At 43.9% G+C, this 16,751-nt stretch overlaps 1 protein-coding gene across 6 annotated transcripts in view; it reads left to right on the top strand.

Annotated features, from left to right (window-relative positions):
- ARHGEF28 (Rho guanine nucleotide exchange factor 28) overlaps positions 1-16,751 on the top strand; it is a 954,264-nt gene that overhangs the window by 773,020 nt on the left and 164,493 nt on the right. For all 6 annotated transcript variants that reach the window (XM_086960785.1, XM_086960787.1, XM_086960786.1 and 3 more), the window contains 2 exons: positions 7,565-7,677; positions 14,036-14,176. In XM_086960785.1, the coding sequence (XP_086816911.1) occupies positions 7,565-7,677; positions 14,036-14,176 (254 nt within the window). The remainder of the gene's footprint in view (positions 1-7,564; positions 7,678-14,035; positions 14,177-16,751) is intronic.

Genomic DNA, 16,751 nt, shown 5'->3' with positions numbered 1-16,751 from the left:
AAGCTACCGTCGACGGCCTCGACGACGAAGCTACCGTCGACGGCCTCGACGACGAAGCTACCGTCGATGGCCTCGACGATGACACTACCGTCGACGGCCTCGACGACGACACTACCGTCGACGGCCTCGACGACGACACCACCGTCGACGGCCTCGTCGACGAAAAAATCATCGTCGACGGCAAGGCACTCGTCGACAAAGCTACTGTCTACGACCCCGTCGACGACCCCGTCGACGATGATTCCGTCGGCGGGACAGCACTGTCAGCAGCATACAGGCGTCCCGTTCACGCCGCCTCTTTCGAGCTGCACTACTTTGCAGGTTTGGTCCGCACAAACAGCAGGGATTCCATTGCCATCTCCTGCGACCACGGCTACTTTATTAAAAAAGAGAGCTGCTGTGGACTCTATTTCTACTACCATCGTGGTGCCTGACAAGCTCTTGGATTCCGATGAAGAAGAATACTATGAGGACGAAAACTTTGGGCCAGCTAGAAGTCCATCCGAACTCCATATTAAAGTTCAAGAGGATGTTGAGGATGACACGGAGGACGTTCAGCCTGCTCCACGTGCTGAAAGACCTGACACTGATAGGCAACTGCCTGAGGAGCTATTCCGCAACTTACAGTACATGCTCAGTGACTATTATAGACGTTTCCCGCCTTCTGAGTCTGGTGACTCAGTGATGTCTACACCTTTGCCACAGGGAAGGCCTTCCCTCTCTCCGCGTACTAGACCAAGGGTTGCTAATGCGTTGGAAGACAGTCGCTCAACGTTGCATACGTCACCGATTTCATCTCCTCAGCCACGAGAAGAGGAGCTTTCGGAACAGGATGATCAGGAAGAAGGAGAGCTGAATGAAGCCTCTGAATCGTCGGAGTATGAGGATTACAACGCAAACACACCCTCTCCGGCGGAGCCTACTGCCTCTGAGTCACCACCCGTGGACATTGCCTCATTTCACAGGATCATGGAAAGAGCGACTAGGAGGTTTCTAATAACCATGGAAGCTAAACAAGAAGACTGCTTTTTGTATGATTTTAAATCTACCCCTCATAAGCAGAGTTGGACCATTCCAATAATAGATTTCATCTGGAAGGAGGGCCTTAAGATCATGGCCAAGCCGAATTCCTTACCAGCAGTGCTTCCTCGAGTAGATAAGAAGTATAGGGCGCCTGCTACTTCTCCAGCATGCCTTGTCGGGCAAGCTAAAGCCGATTCTGTGGTGGCACAGGCAGCGCAGAAGAGATCTTCCAACCCTACGTCTCAGGTCTCTGTCCCTCCAGACAAGGATGGGAGACGCCTTGATTCCATTGGCAAGAAGGTTTCTACCATTGCAGCCACAACCATCAGAGCCGCAAACTCCCTCGCCATTTTAGGGAGATATGATAGACAGATGTGGTCAGACATCTCACCGTACGTAGACAAGCTTCCCGAGCCTGATCGCACTGAGGCCAAGAAGATCCTTCAGGAAGGAGAGTGTGTCTCCTCGGAGATGATTGACGCTGCTGTGGACGTTGCTGCCACTGCCTTTCGACAGCTTGCGGGTGCAACTGTTTTAAGACGGCAAGGATGGTTACGAGCAACCTCCTTTAGGCAGGAGGTTCAAAACAGAATCATTGACATGCCTTTTGATGGAGAGTCACTATTTGGCAAGCATGTTGATGAGGCCCTGGAGGCAATAAAGAAAGACACGGAAACAGCGCGTTCACTGGGTACCCTTCAGTACCGGAAATCTTCCTTTCGTGGCACAAGAGGAAGGGGCAATTTCAATAATAGAGGAGGATACGCCCAACAACGCTCTTATCCCTCCACCCAGGGAAACCAAAGATTTCAGCCTTACCGGCAACAATCCTATGGACAGAAGAGAGGAAATTACTCTCAACCTCGAGGAAAATCTAATTATCGAGGAAGAGACAACAAAAAATGAGGAACGCATCCTGCCGTCACTCTGTGCCAACCCGAACCAAATTGGAGGTCAAATATCCCAGCATTACTTAAATTGGTCCGAAATTACTACAGACAAATGGGTTCTGGATATAGTAGCCAGAGGACACATTTTAGAATTCGTAAAAATCCCCCCAAATTGCCCCCCAAAAGGACCCGATCCAGCGCACCTCAAGGAACTATTCGTCCAGATCAACACCATGATCCAGAAAGGGGCAATCGAAAGAGTGCCTCATCATCAGAGGGGACGAGGCTTTTACTCAAGATTTTTCCTTGTTCGCAAGAAGTCAGGAGATTGGCGCCCCATCCTCGACTTGCGAGCATTAAACAAGTTTCTGAAGAAACTCACATTCAGGATGCTAACACTTCAGGAGATCCTCCAATTTCTTTCGACGGGAGAGTTTTTGGCAACACTCGACCTTCAAGATGCATACTTCCACGTACCGATTTTCCCACGGCATCGGAAGTATCTCAGGTTCAGAGTGGCTGGCAGGGACTTCCAGTTCAAGGTCCTCCCATTTGGCCTACGTTCAGCCCCCAGAGTGTTTACGAAGATGCTGGCCCCAGTGGCGGCCCATCTTCGGTTGCAATCGATCCAAATTTATCCATACCTGGACGACTGCCTTATCAAGGCCAGTTCTTTCGACACGGCTCAAGATCACGTCCAAAAAACTTTGTCGGTAATGCAGAACCTAGGTTTCTCAATCAACTTCGAGAAGTCTCGCCTCACACCTACAACGAGAAAGGACTTCTTAGGAGCGACACTGGACACCAATCTTGCCCTAGTATTCATTTCAGAAGAGAGACAAGTCAAAATTCAAAGATTCGCGATGACATTGTCACTAAGAAAGTGCGTTTCAGTACGCATATTCAAGTCATTCCTCGGAATGCTTTCTTCCTGCATTCTGCTCACTCCCAACTGCCGTCTTCGGATGAGACCCTTACAGGAGGAACTCAGCCGCCAATGGATCCAAGCCACAGGATCTTTCGAAGATATCCTCCACATTACACCTCGCATGCGACAAGCAATCGCATGGTGGACCCACCGATCCAACCTACAAGTGGGATGCTCCATGCTAACGGAAGTTCCCAGGTTCATAGTGACGACCGATGCATCCATGACAGGCTGGGGTGCACACCTCCAAGGCATGACGGTCAGCGGGAAGTGGAACCAGGTCCAAATGAAATGGCACATCAACCGGTTAGAGTTACACGCCATATTTTTAGCCCTAAAGTCCTTTCAAGCGACTCTGCAAGGTGCCACAGTCTTGATACGGACAGACAACACCACCTGCATGTATTATCTAAACAAACAGGGCGGGACCAGATCAGTCCGACTATCTCAACAAGCACAAGAAATATGGAGTTGGGCCTTGACTCACGATATTCATCTGTCAGCGATCCACGTCCCGGGGATCGCAAATGTATTGGCGGACTCTCTCAGCAGGTCCGGGGGCTGCACTCACGAGTGGGAACTCCATCTCCCATCTCTGCGTCGCATCTTTCAGATGTGGGGGCATCCGGACTTGGACTTGTTTGCAACCTTCCAGAACCGGAAATGCCCATTCTTTGCAAGCTGGGTTCCCCACAAGGACTCGTGCGGGGATGCCCTTTCGCTGAACTGGAATCAAATCTTCGCGTACGCCTTCCCACCGATACCTCTGATCCCGAAAGTTATCAGGAAAATGAAGAAACAGCCATGCCGGTTGATCCTAATTGCTCCTCGATGGCCCAGACAATACTGGTTCCCCGACCTACTCCTTCTCTCGGAATGCAACCCTGTTCCACTACCACGCATTCCGCAGCTTCTTTCCACCCAGCAAGGCAGGGTATACCATCCGGACCCGAACTCGCTGAAATTGTCAGCTTGGCTCCTCAACACATGGAATTTGCACACCTAGATATTCCTAAAGATTGTCAGGAGGTGCTTGCAAAAGCCAGGGCTCCATCCACGATCAAGACATACAAACTTAAGTGGAAAAGGTTTTGTACATGGTGCCAAGCTAATGACTTACATCCCATTCAAGCAACACCTGAGCAAATCCTTCCTTTCTTTCTGCATCTAGCCAGACTGGGTTTGGCGCACTCTACTCTTAAGGTCTTCCTAGCAGCCATCTCTAGGTTTCGCCAAGATGGATCAAACTCTCTGTTCTCTGTACGGATCATCCAACAATTTTTCAAAGGCTTATTTCGCATGTTTCCGCCAATCCGAAAACCTCCTCCGGCATGGCATCTGAACATCGTCCTTTCCCAGCTCATGCGACACCCCTTTGAGCCGATTCATAAGGTGGACCTGAAATTTCTGACATGGAAAGTATCGTTGCTCCTGGCTTTGACATCTGCTAGGAGGGTCAGCGATATTCAGGCATTTACATCTAAGGCACCTTTTCTTCAATTCACCACGGACTCAGTGGTATTGCGCACTAATCCCACATACATGCCTAAGGTACCACTGGACTTTCACCTTAATGAGCCCGTTGTCCTTAAAACATTCTTTCCTAACCCACAGTCTACGGCTGAGAAAGCACTGCATTCTTTAGACATTAGAAGATGCCTTCGATTTTATCTCTCCAGAACTGCGGTCACCCGCAAGACAGACCAACTGTTCGTGGCCTACGGCCAGCAGCGCCGGGGTTGTGCTGTTTCAAAACAGACCATTGCTAGATGGGTTTCCTGTACGATTGGACTTTGTCACCAACAGGCTGGTAGGCCCTTACAAGCCTTGCCAAGAGCACATTCAACCAGGGCAGTTAGCTCTTCCACTGCCCTTTTTGCTGGTGTGCCGCTTCGACAGATCTGCAGAGCTGCCACGTGGTCTAGCAGGCACACCTTTACTAGACACTACTGTCTGGACTCGGCAGATGATGCAGATGCTTCGGTGGGGAGAGCAGTGCTTCGCAATCTTTTCAAATAAGGTGAGCCTCTGTTTCCACCTCCTCATTTCTGCTCTTAGACGTTTGCTCAGAACATGTGATTACTGTTGTGCATGTCTCCTTTACTGTATACATAGGTATATTTACTTATATGCATACATGATATTCTGACGTCTACGAGCGTTATAATGTGAGTACTGCTTACTATTCTGATTCAGGCATGTGAATCTATGAAAGACACCCCTAATACTGGAGAAGAACAATAGTTACTTACCTGTAAACAGGTGGTTCTCCAGTATTGGTGTCTTTCATAGATTCACATGCAACCCGCCCGCCTTCCCCCAGAGACTCTCTCGGATAGCATGGGACTTCACTCCTGTGCGGGAAAATCTGAGAGCCTGAGCCTCTGGGGAGAACATTCTGGTGGGTGCTGTCGCCTGATTGGCTGAGAGTTGGACTAACACATAATGACCTAGATAGTCACGAAGGTGGAAGTTTTTTCTACTGTAGCTGGGGCTACTTACTTCCTGGTTTGGTATTTCTGTAATATGCTATATATTTTATGGCATTTTATTGCTTTTTTATATACCGTGAGACTCCTACTCCGACGACGGGGAATGATTCAGGCATGTGAATCTATGAAAGACACCAATACTGGAGAACCACCTGTTTACAGGTAAGTAACTATTGTTCTTCCGACACGGATTCGGACTAACCTAACTAATGGAACTTTAATGGATTCCCTGACAAGGTACAAGCTTATTGACCCCATTATTACTTTAATTTCAAAAGAGATGGTAATGAGCATGAATTCCTAAATCCCACTCTATACCACATATCTGTGGGATAGCAATTTCAAATGATTGAGTGAGGCTGCTGCAAGGCGAAGCATGGAATCTTGCCTCAGAATGTAACACGTGGCATTCACACACTTTTGTGGCCTTGGAGGATCCGGACTTTAAGAGCATTATTAAAGACATTTCTGAAAAATAAGCTGAGTTATCAAAGGCAGTGTTACAAAGGTTATTCATACCCATAATGTCATTGTCTTGCACAAACATTACCGTTTTGCTAAAGTTAATACCTGGAAACAAAATGGCATTTACAAATAGGAGTAGATGTCATTGCTTAGAGCATTCTACCTTCCTTTAGTCTTGTAAAAATAAGTTTATGGTCTGGCATGCTCTCTAGAGTTTCCCCTCAAAGGATTTCATTTTATGTCACATTTTCAGAAATCTATACTGGCACTTGGTGCATCTTTGACAATCTTTGAGGATATTGTTTGGCATCTCAAGCATTAATGTAGGCCTATCACACTCTGTCTTTAATGATGCTTAGCCAAAGGGAAGCATTGTATAGAATAAAAAAAGACATATATGGGTATCAGTGGCTGCTTAGTAGCTAACCAATGATTTATCCCTCGGATGGCATAATTAAACCAAAACACATTATGGAAGCTTATGTACTCTGAAATACAACCACTTTGGCCATAAATATATTTTATAACTGATATGAAAAGCCATCTATGTTTTTTTTTCCATTAATGGTTTGACCCTTGGCTTTAGTAGGGATCATAACAGGATGAGATACCTACTGTAAATCTACAATTCTCCAGCCCGCCAAACCCTTGACTCGCCTCCCTCATTTAGTGGCGGGAGAATGGCTGGATTCCTTGTGGTCAAGCTTCATTTGGCACCGACATAGCAAACCATTTCATAGTAACCATAAACCAGAGGGATGCTGAACATAGAGTGTTGATAGACCCACCCTACTTAGTTTAGATGGTGTGATTTTATGTTCCTGTGCAAAACTGACATGATAGTCACTGACGGTAAAAACAATACAAAACAACATGGTGGGGAACTCTGCGTTTCGCAGACAGTGCTTAATTTGAGCTAATTGTTGCAGGGGTCCGCAACACTCATTATTTGGGACCAGAGCTTATTGTTACTCATCAGACACTGATATAGAACAAGAGAGGGAAAACACACATGGGGAGAAGAAGGAGGAAGAGATTGAAGTAAAACCATGAGAAAGAAAGAAATTAGGAACCTCTAAGACAGAAAAGCAGGTAATGTCTGGTAGTGGATTAAAGAGGTATGAGGTCAAATCAAGACTACGCTGCCTGGGTATCGGCTCACCAACATTTAATAGTTCCAGACACGGGCTTATGAGCAAAAGCCTGGTTCCTGGCAATTATTCTTTTTACAAATTGAGCACTGATAGTAGGTACTCTTCTGCTGTGAGGGTAGACATGAGGTCTTCTGTGAATACATGGGCTGGTGCGCAGCTCCCCATATTCTAAATCACCCCATTGTTATTTTCTTCACATATGCATTTGGCTTTTTAAAGGAGAGTATATTTTATGTGATCAGTAAAACGAATTCTATTGCCCAAGATACACACCATGTTGTCCTTAAGTTTTCTGTTTTAACGTGCAAGGTAACTGCATAAGGTATTTCTTTTCATAGTGTATTTCTTATTTTTGTTCAGTGTTATGAAGCCAAAGTTTTTTTTTTTTAAAGAAAATGTCAATTTATTAAAAATGCAAACCAGGGGATTAGCACGAAGAAAGGGAATTTTGTCCACAGAAAGTTTGAGTGTGGAAATTAACAGTTGACTGTGTTATTAGAGTCTCATACCAAGCCTGTCTTTTATGTAAAATGACAGGTTTTCTACTTTGTCAAAGTTTTGTCAACATGGTCATTGATGTCCTGAAGTAGTGCCATTCTTTGTGTATTTCAGAAGATCTACTGAACCCGATGCAGATTCATATACTGGCAGGCCTAGGTCGCAGTCCGAAGAGTCATTGCAAGTTGTCAGAACCCCTCCATCAGCTGACACTTTTCCAATAGAAGGTGAAAAGTCATATCTGAAATGTTCGGAGTTTAGAGTTTTTTTGTTTACAATTGTATGCGTACGTATTATGTAATTTCATTTATTTTCTTGCTTTTTGTATAGCTCAAACAGGTCACTAAATTAGAGGAATAAACCACTTGTGAAGAAGGTAGTGGTTAATATAGTCATGTTAAAATGAGGAAATGATCATTTTGACAAGAATACAGTCATTCCCATCTGAGACTCAATTTAAAAATACAATTCATCGTTTTACCTATATACAGCAGGTCATTGACAGCCTTGTCTGTGAAAGGAATTTTTTTTAAATGTTGTTTGAAAATAAAATGGAAACAGATAGGGCAAGTGTGATCTGGATTGACAGAACATTCTAGATTTTGAGTGTATTTCCAAAGAAAGAATGTTTCAGAGTGGATTTCTTCTTGAAAGACATTGCTTCTACTTTGAATAGGGATTAGTTTCTGAGGCCCTTTATGCTTTTGGAGATAAAGAGCTTATGTGCAAGTTACCTTGCAGTAGAGAAGTGAAAGGCTATTCTGGTAATGTCCCCGGTCTTGTTGGTCTCATGCCATTCCATGGTAGTCAGTTTAGCAAGTTAAGAATCGGGGTGTTGCCACCACATTTTTCAGAAGTAGGTATAAGGTAAGCCCCCAAGTATGGTACTGCCATGAGCTAGAACACAACTGTTAGTACTGCATTTCCTAGGTCAGACTTTATTCCTGCTTTCATTCAATTTATTTCCTGAGCATATCATTTTAGTCATCTCAAATTTCCAGCTGATATTTGCTCTAATAAAGGGTGATTTCAAGATATCTTTCATAGCCCTTGATGCTTGACCAATTTAAGTTTAACGTTTTACTTTGGACTTTTATCTTGGCTTGAAGCACATCATATGGTTACATTGTTTACTTCTTTTTTATGAGATATTTTAATGCTTATAACGACAGTATGTGTTGTAAATGTATAATGCGATGTAATAGAATGCGTTGTTAAGGTAGTTTCTAAAACTGCGTTGTAGTGACATGCAATGTAAAATCATGCGATGTAAAGGATGTTGCAATGTAAAAAATGTGTTGTAAAGGCATGCGTTGTAAAAGTGTGCGTTGTAACGTCATACAACCGATCAGCCCCAATTACCACCACCTTTATTTGTCTTAAGCTTTAACTTGTCACTAGGACATCATCTGGCTGCCAGACTGACTATAAGATGTTAAAATGCAAGGCTATTCACTGGAGATTCTTTTTAAGTCTCGGTCGGATCCTTTCGTCATTCCTTGAGAGTTTTATATAGCACGAACTTGACGCAAAGGTATCGGGTATCAGAGCGCCTTACATGAGTACCAGCTGCGTTACACAAGGACACATTCATTTTTGTGAGGCACAGGAAGATTACGTGATTTGCCCAGATCACAGGATGTTGAGCGTCATTGCCGAGACTCGAACCCGGTTCCCCAGATTTGAGATCGACGGCCCTAGCCATTAGGCCACATCCTCTCCCCATTGGCATGGGTGTGAGCCTTAAGTCATGTGACTCGATGATTTTATCTGATCAGCCGAACAGAAGGGTTGAAAAGTACGAGAGATAGTAAAGAACATAGAGATAGTAATGAAAACAAATTTCTAATTACTCTGAGAGTAGTACTGTTACTGCAGGACGCTCAGATGAAATAAAATTCAGGTTCCAATTACAAGAAAATGTATAATTCCATGACATGATCTAAGCTCACAAGAAATACCTACTGGAAACCCCACATAGAAATTCTGCAATTACAAGTTTGACCCACAAAATGGGGAAAAACTGCGTAGAACCATTTTTAGGTTGAGCCTAGGCAGCCCTTGTAACGTCTCGTCGAGATATGTTGTATACACTTTGTGGGCTTACAGCCCGCCCATCTGCTTTTATTTATGAGTCTGATTGTCCTTTAAAAAGGCTTTCTTGCTTGTGGCTAATCTTTACTCTTTGTCCCTCCTTGTTGTCATTTGTTTCCTCCCACAGAGCAGCGCCTTACTACTGGTATCTTTCTACTTTGGTGCTCAAGTGTTCGTTTCTGGGCATTATTTTTTTCTTTGTTTCCGGCTCGCCTTTGTCGAAACTTCCATTTTAGTGGGTTCTTTGAAGCAGCTTAAAGGCATTGTGAAGCTCTTTTGTATTTTTTTTGTTATATCGTAATGTGAGCATGTGTTAGCAAAGCATTTAAAAAAGGTTTTGTTTCTTATTGGTCACTATCTCTTTGAAGTCGCCATAGCTTAAAGGCATCATGAAAATCCTTCGTAGCTTTTTTTGTTACATCATAATGTGAGCATATGATTGCAAAGCGTTTTAAAAAAGCTCTGTTTCCTATCGATCACCATAGCTGCCAAGCTGTCACATGAGCCAGCCCAGTCAGTATTTTTAGCTAACTCTCAGCATACTGGAATTTAAGGGGGCATACCTAGGAAGAGGATACCAAGACTACAAGTCCCAGAATCAAAATGTTCTGTTGGCTATAACGCCTGGACTGTTCAAAGGTGTCACATAAACCTTTCACAAGAGTGTGAATACTTACAGTATGCAATCCAAGCTCATTCTGAACGTGGGGGTGCGGCTCTGCTGTTGGAAGATATTACAAAATCAGTTGACACCCAGTTGACACCCAGGCTTAAAGTACACGTTTCAAGCGTGTTTCTCCACCTCTCTCACCCCCGTACTGTGCAATGCATGACACAGAAAAAACAATGGCACATTAATCTCTGGAGTGAAAGTATTGACCCAGCGAACTATCTTTTCCTAAGAGCCTGCATCTCTAAATGCATTTAGTGACACCAAGAAGCAGTAAATGGCCACGGTACCCTACTGATTCCGTGCAACCAACCAACATTAATTTAATTTAATTAATTTTTTTTTTTTTTTTTTTTATAGCGCTGGAATCAATCCCGTAAGGGTATCTCCGCGCTGAGCCAGCTATAGAGTTCTCAGTCAGTGCATCTAGGGGAATTAAGTGGACAGGAATGCTTCTTGATAAAGAAGGGTTTTTAATGTTTTCCTGAAAGATAGGTAGTTAGTAGTTGATCTAACATCAGGTGGCAAATTGTTCCATAAGGCAGGTCCAACCGATGAAAAGGCACGGTCTCCTTGTCTGGATTTCTTTGTGACCGGAGGTTTTAAAAGCGTTTGGTTGCTTGAGCGAAGAGACCTGCTCGGCTGATATAACACCAGAGATTGAGACAGGTATTTAGGACCTACACCATAAATGCACCTATGGACCGTGCAGCAGATCTTAAAATCAATGCGCTGTCGTATGGGAAGCCAATGTAATTCCTTCAGCAAGGGTTTGGAGGGGGTTCTAGCTGGTGCGCCCATGACCAGTCTTGCTGCCGTGTTCTGGACTACCTGCAAGCGACCTATTGCATCAGCATTTGCTAGTGTCAGCAGGCCGTTGCAGTAGTCCAGACGACTGGTCACTAGAGCCTGCACAAGTGTCTTTCTGTAGGTGGCAGGGAGATACGGGAAGACACGTCTAAGTAGACCAATAGTATAAAAGCACAATCCTGCAATGTAGTTGGTGTGCTCCTTCAGGGTTAGCTTTTGATCCAACTTCACCCCGAGATTCTTTACATGATGTTTAGATGTGGGTGCAGGGCCAAGATCTACCGGCCACCAGTCAGGGGACCAGAGAATGCTTGCTTTACCAAAGAGCATGACCTCAGTTTTTGTGACATTGCATTGGAGGCAGTTCGTCGCCATCCAATGTGACACCGCCCTCATACCCTCAGCAAAATTCTCTTTGACTCTAGAGTCAAGGGAATTAAAAGGGTAGAGGAGCTGGGTGTCGTCAGCGTAGGAGATCGGTGTGAACCCATACTTCCGCACAATCTCAGCAAGGGGGGCCACGTATACATTAAACAATGTTGGGCTAAGACACGAGCCCTGTGGCACCCCCTTTGTGAGCCCCCTAGAGGTGGAGCGGAAGGGGCCCAGGCTGACAGATTGGTTTCCTTATCCTGTCCAACGCTAGTCACACAGTGTGTTGGGACTACAACCACAAAGCTGACAATGCCCCCTCTTCATCTGCTTTTGGCATTGTTTTATGGCACTGGATGCAGACACTGAAGACATATTTGGGTCCCGCGCTCACATAATATGTCCATTGTAGTGCCCAGCTGCGCCCATCTTGGTATTTCAAGGCACACAAAGAGGAAATGCTCCTCCTGACTCCCCATCTTTGCTTTCACAGACACTTCCTCATATCACTTTAGCAAGATGCCCTCTTTCCCCTAAGTAAGTGACTGTAATCATTTCACCACATTAGTAAACTGCATCTTTCACTATGTTTATGTTTGCACTGAGAGTCTGGACACTGGCAAAGCCAATAGATATCTCTCTGTTTTAATGATGATGTTATGCATTGTCAGCTCGGTGCAGCTGCAGGGATAATTAGTCCTGCACAATTAGGGAGAGGATGTCATTTCACAGCTAGACTGCCGACCTTGGAGCTGGGAAACCAAGGTTCAAGCCTCGAGGTCGACGCCACATCCTGTGATCTTGGGCAAATCACTTAATCTCCCTGTGTCTACCAAAAAAAATAAATGTGTCCTTGTGTAACGTAACTGGTGCTCCTTTAACGCGCTCCACTACCTTTGGGTGGAGTTCGCGCTATATAAATCTGCAAAAATTGCTATCATGTGCTTACCGCATGCGCAAAACACACTGTGTAAATAGTGTATTGTGAGCTCAGTTCGGCCAGACACAATCTGTTAACAAAGCATTATTCATAGGATGCTCTTAGCGCGGTCAGGCATAGGCCACACACACTGTAGAACTATGTGTGTAGTAATTGTATAGTTCTTCAATCCCTGGCGGCACAACACCCAAGATAATGTGCTGCACGGCTACACACATATAATGTCCAAAAGGTGAGACCTATTGGCTATGCCAATGCTTGTTTTTCTAGCTGGCATTCCAACCAGAATACCCAGTTCCATGGGATTTAAAAAACCTATTTGCCAACTACTCTAAGCCGGTAGAGTTTATATGTGAGTGCTCCTGTGCACAGGGGTAGGGAAAGAGTGGAAGGGAAGGTGTTGCATGGCAGAAGTTGCCGTACATGCTCTCCATGTCCCTTTGCTAAAGGTTGTGCATGGACTGGGAACCAGCCAACCTTTCCTAAAGCGAGTTTACTAGCTGTAATTTCCAGCCCATAAAATGGCTTCTGATTTTCCTACACCCAGGAAAATCTATGGCAGGAACATTCAGCAACATAAAATTGTGTTTACCTGTAATTGTGCATACGTCCGGTATCATTTCTACGATGGGCATCGGATCCTTGCAGGTGGTCAAATTACTGTGCCTGGTTCACAGTAAAACAAGCTATTGAGAGATCTAACATGGTTATGTCAAAGCTCCACTCATTGTCATCCAAGATCAGAGCTGACTGGGTCAGTGTACTAAGGCATATACTTCAGGTATCTGTGTTTAACCCCATGGTTAAAGGTTGGAATCACTGTGGGTTCACCCAGCCATCAATCTTTCTAGGTGGATAAAATGAGTACCGTTGAGTTGGGCAACAATATGCATCCACTGTCTGATAGTATAGTTATCCTTCGGATGGTATTTTTACAAAGACACCTTTGTTATGTTTCCTATGGCTGGACTTAAATCCACATGAAATGGGTAAAACAAACGGAAACCTCAACAAAATCTTGAGGAAACTGTCTCCAACAACTAAGTGGTAATATGGAGCAGATAAATGGCCCTACATTTATTTGTTTGAAGAAAGTATGACGAAGCCCTTTTAAAGTTGGAGTCAGGGCCTTCATCTCAAAGTGAACCACACCAGAGGATAAAGATGGAATTAGGAAGGAAGTGAAAATGAAACGAGGTCACTGTTGTTACCGTATTCTTTATTAATTGACACGCGAGCTTGAAAAAACTATTTTGATCTTAAAATCGCTAAACTTATATGGTACAATATATAGGTAATGACTTTAAAAAAAGCACAAAGCCACTGCTCATGGGACATGAATGGGCTACTGGATGCCAGGGATCAGCGTTCTCTTTAACAGCTCCTCAGGAGACATGCAGTGAATGGTCTTATTTTAAATAATAGAGGTTACAAAAGTGTCAAACCGTAGATGAATTAATTTATTTTATTGATCAGCCGCCTGGCGGTGGAGGCAGGCCAAGTAAGAAGGATATTCTCTTCCTTTTCAGGCTCTGATATCTGCAGAAGTGATGTCAGTGCGGAGATTCTGTAAACCGAGAAAACGCATCTAATGTATGAATAGACATATGTGCATGGTACAGACAGCCTACTGTTGAAATATCTAACAAGTGTAAGCAATGCATAATGTTTAAAGAGGTGTGTCTTCTACGCTTCGCAGATGTTGTGGATGCACCACTTTTGGGTGACCTCTGCGTAGATGGACTTGAGCTGGAAGCAGAATCCTGGAGCCTGGTCGTGGATCCATCATTTTGTAATAAGCAAGACAAAGATGTGATCAAGAGGCAGGATGTGATATTCGGTAAGTATACTACAGATATCTGTGCATTGTGATGCACAAAAATATTTTCACTTTTTCTTGAATTTAGGTGTTGCACATTAAACTACAAGTTCAGTGCCTTTTCCTGTAAATTTGTTCATGAACACAGAGAAAATGAAATTCAGTACTTATAAAAACTTATACTGAAATTGAATTTTGATTTGTGGATTTTGCAAATGTTTTCAATTGAACAGCTCTATAGTGAAATACAGACTGCTTTCTTAACAAGTCATTCCCCCCTTCTCGAAATAACATTTATGTTGGGAATAAGCACACGTCCTATATTGCATATTTACATATGTACCTCCAGCACAACATCTAAATGACTACAACATTGAAAGAAAAATAGATAGATTACACAGCGATATCCCCTTTACCCATACGTCTAGGATAGATGCCTTTAAAATGCAAGTAGGTAGGTAAGCAAAGGAGTTAGGTCCTTGTCGGGACTGAGGGGAGGGGCTGGACCGTTATATTATACAAACAAAAAGAGTGCCCGGACCCTCATATCTTAATCTGACAATTATTCGGTGAAAACCAAGCACAACTACATGGAACCTGGTTAGGTACTTTTATTTATATCATCACTCATGTTTTTTTCTTTTTTTCTGTAAAGGACTTATTCTTTGAGGCAAAGAAAGATGTACATTTACACTATCACAAAATTTAAACAAAATTTAAACAATGGTGACAAGAAAAAATCAAACTACATCAAATTAACACAGACCGATAAACATTAAAAGTACATTCCATCAATGTTCACAAATCAATTCCTGTTTAGAGACAAACAAAGCGACGTGAAAACAAGAGCAAAGACAATATAACCTATATTATCAGTAAATCACTTAATGATATGAATGGCTCTTGAAGATGTGCCGACGCGTTTCAGGTTCGAATACCCAGTTTTCGAACCCTCATCAGGGCTTTGTAAATTGTCTGTGTGGGGCATAAAAACAATACGGTTTTATTGAAGTCATGTGTGCCTCAATGTTACCTCTTATAGTTTGTGGAATCAAAGAAGAGGGTACTTGTATATTTCAGGTTGGCGACATTATCATTGATAGGCCTGGGGGACTACTTCTGTAGTGAATGAAACAAAGGCTAAATAAAGAATTTTGGCAACATTTTGCTACAATTGTTCAACTGCACGCGTCTTAATTATAATTGAACCTACCTCCGTATGCTCCGTCCGGCGCCTCGTGGAGGGAGGAGGTTGTGATTAATATGGCAGGGATCCTGATTGGAAAGGAAGGAAAATAGGGACATTGTTGCCCAGTTCTACTACCCAGTTGGAAAGTCAATGTGAATTCATTAAAGTGGACCCCTACCTTATGGCCTCGTCCTTTGTTATGGGGGCAGTTCGAGTCTCTTTCAATGCATAGTTAATGGCGTCACGCAGGACGACCTAATGAGAGGGGGCTGACGAATAGATGCACCCAGGGTTCTTATTTAAACATACTGTGGCGTACCTGGATAAGCGGCTGAGTCAAATTTCCATGCGTCGGCGAATAGATGAACCCAGGGTTCTTATTTAAACATACTGTGGCGTACCTGGATATGCGGCTGAGTCAAATTTCCAGGCGTCGACGAATAGATGGACCCAGGGTTCTTATTTAAACATACTGTGGCGTACCTGGATATGCGGCTGAGTCAAATTTCCAGGCGTCACGAATAGATGCACCCAGGGTTCTTATTTAAACATACTGTGGCGTACCTGGATATGCGGCTGAGTCAAATTTCCAGGCGTCACGAATAGATGCACCCAGGGTTCTTATTTAAACATACTGTGGCGTACCTGGATATGCGGCTGAGTCAAATTTCCAGGCGTCACAAATAGATGCACCCAGGGTTCTTATTTAAACATACTGTGGCGTACCTAGATATGCGGCTGAGTTGAATTTCCAGGTCGAATAGATGCACCCAGGGTTCCTATTTAAACATACTGTGGCGTACCTGGATACGCGGCTGAGTCAAATTTCCAGGACGAACAGATGCACCCAGGGTTCTTATTTAAACATCCTGTGGCGTACCTGGATATGCGGCTGAGTCAAATTTCCAGGACGAATAGATGCACCCATGGCTCTTATTTAAACATACTGTGGCGTACCTTGATAGGCGGCTGAGTCAAATTTCCAGGGCGAATAGATGCACCCAGGGTTCTTATTTAAACATACTGTGGCGTACCTGGAAATGCGGCTGAGTCAAATTTCCAGGACGAATAGATGCACCCAGGGTTCTTATTTAAACATACTGTGGCGTACCTGGATATGCGGCTGAGTCAAATTTCCAGGACGAATAGATGCACCCAGGGTTCTTATTTAAACATACTGTGGCGTACCTGAATATGCGGCTGAGTCAAATTTCCAGGCGTCACGAATAGATGCACCCAGGGTTCTTATTTAAACATCCTGTGGCGTACCTGGATATGCGGCTGAGTCAAATTTCCAGGACGAATAGATGCACCCATGGTTCTTATTTAAACATACTGTGGCGTACCTTGATAGGCGGCTGAGTCAAATTTCCAGGGCGAATAGATGCACCCAGGGTTCTTATTTAA

The sequence above is a fragment of the Lissotriton vulgaris genome, chromosome 3_1, assembly GCF_964263255.1.
Source record: "Lissotriton vulgaris chromosome 3_1, aLisVul1.2, whole genome shotgun sequence".
NCBI classification, from domain to species: domain Eukaryota; kingdom Metazoa; phylum Chordata; class Amphibia; order Caudata; family Salamandridae; genus Lissotriton; species Lissotriton vulgaris.
This window is presented reverse-complemented; position numbering and strand designations above follow the sequence as displayed.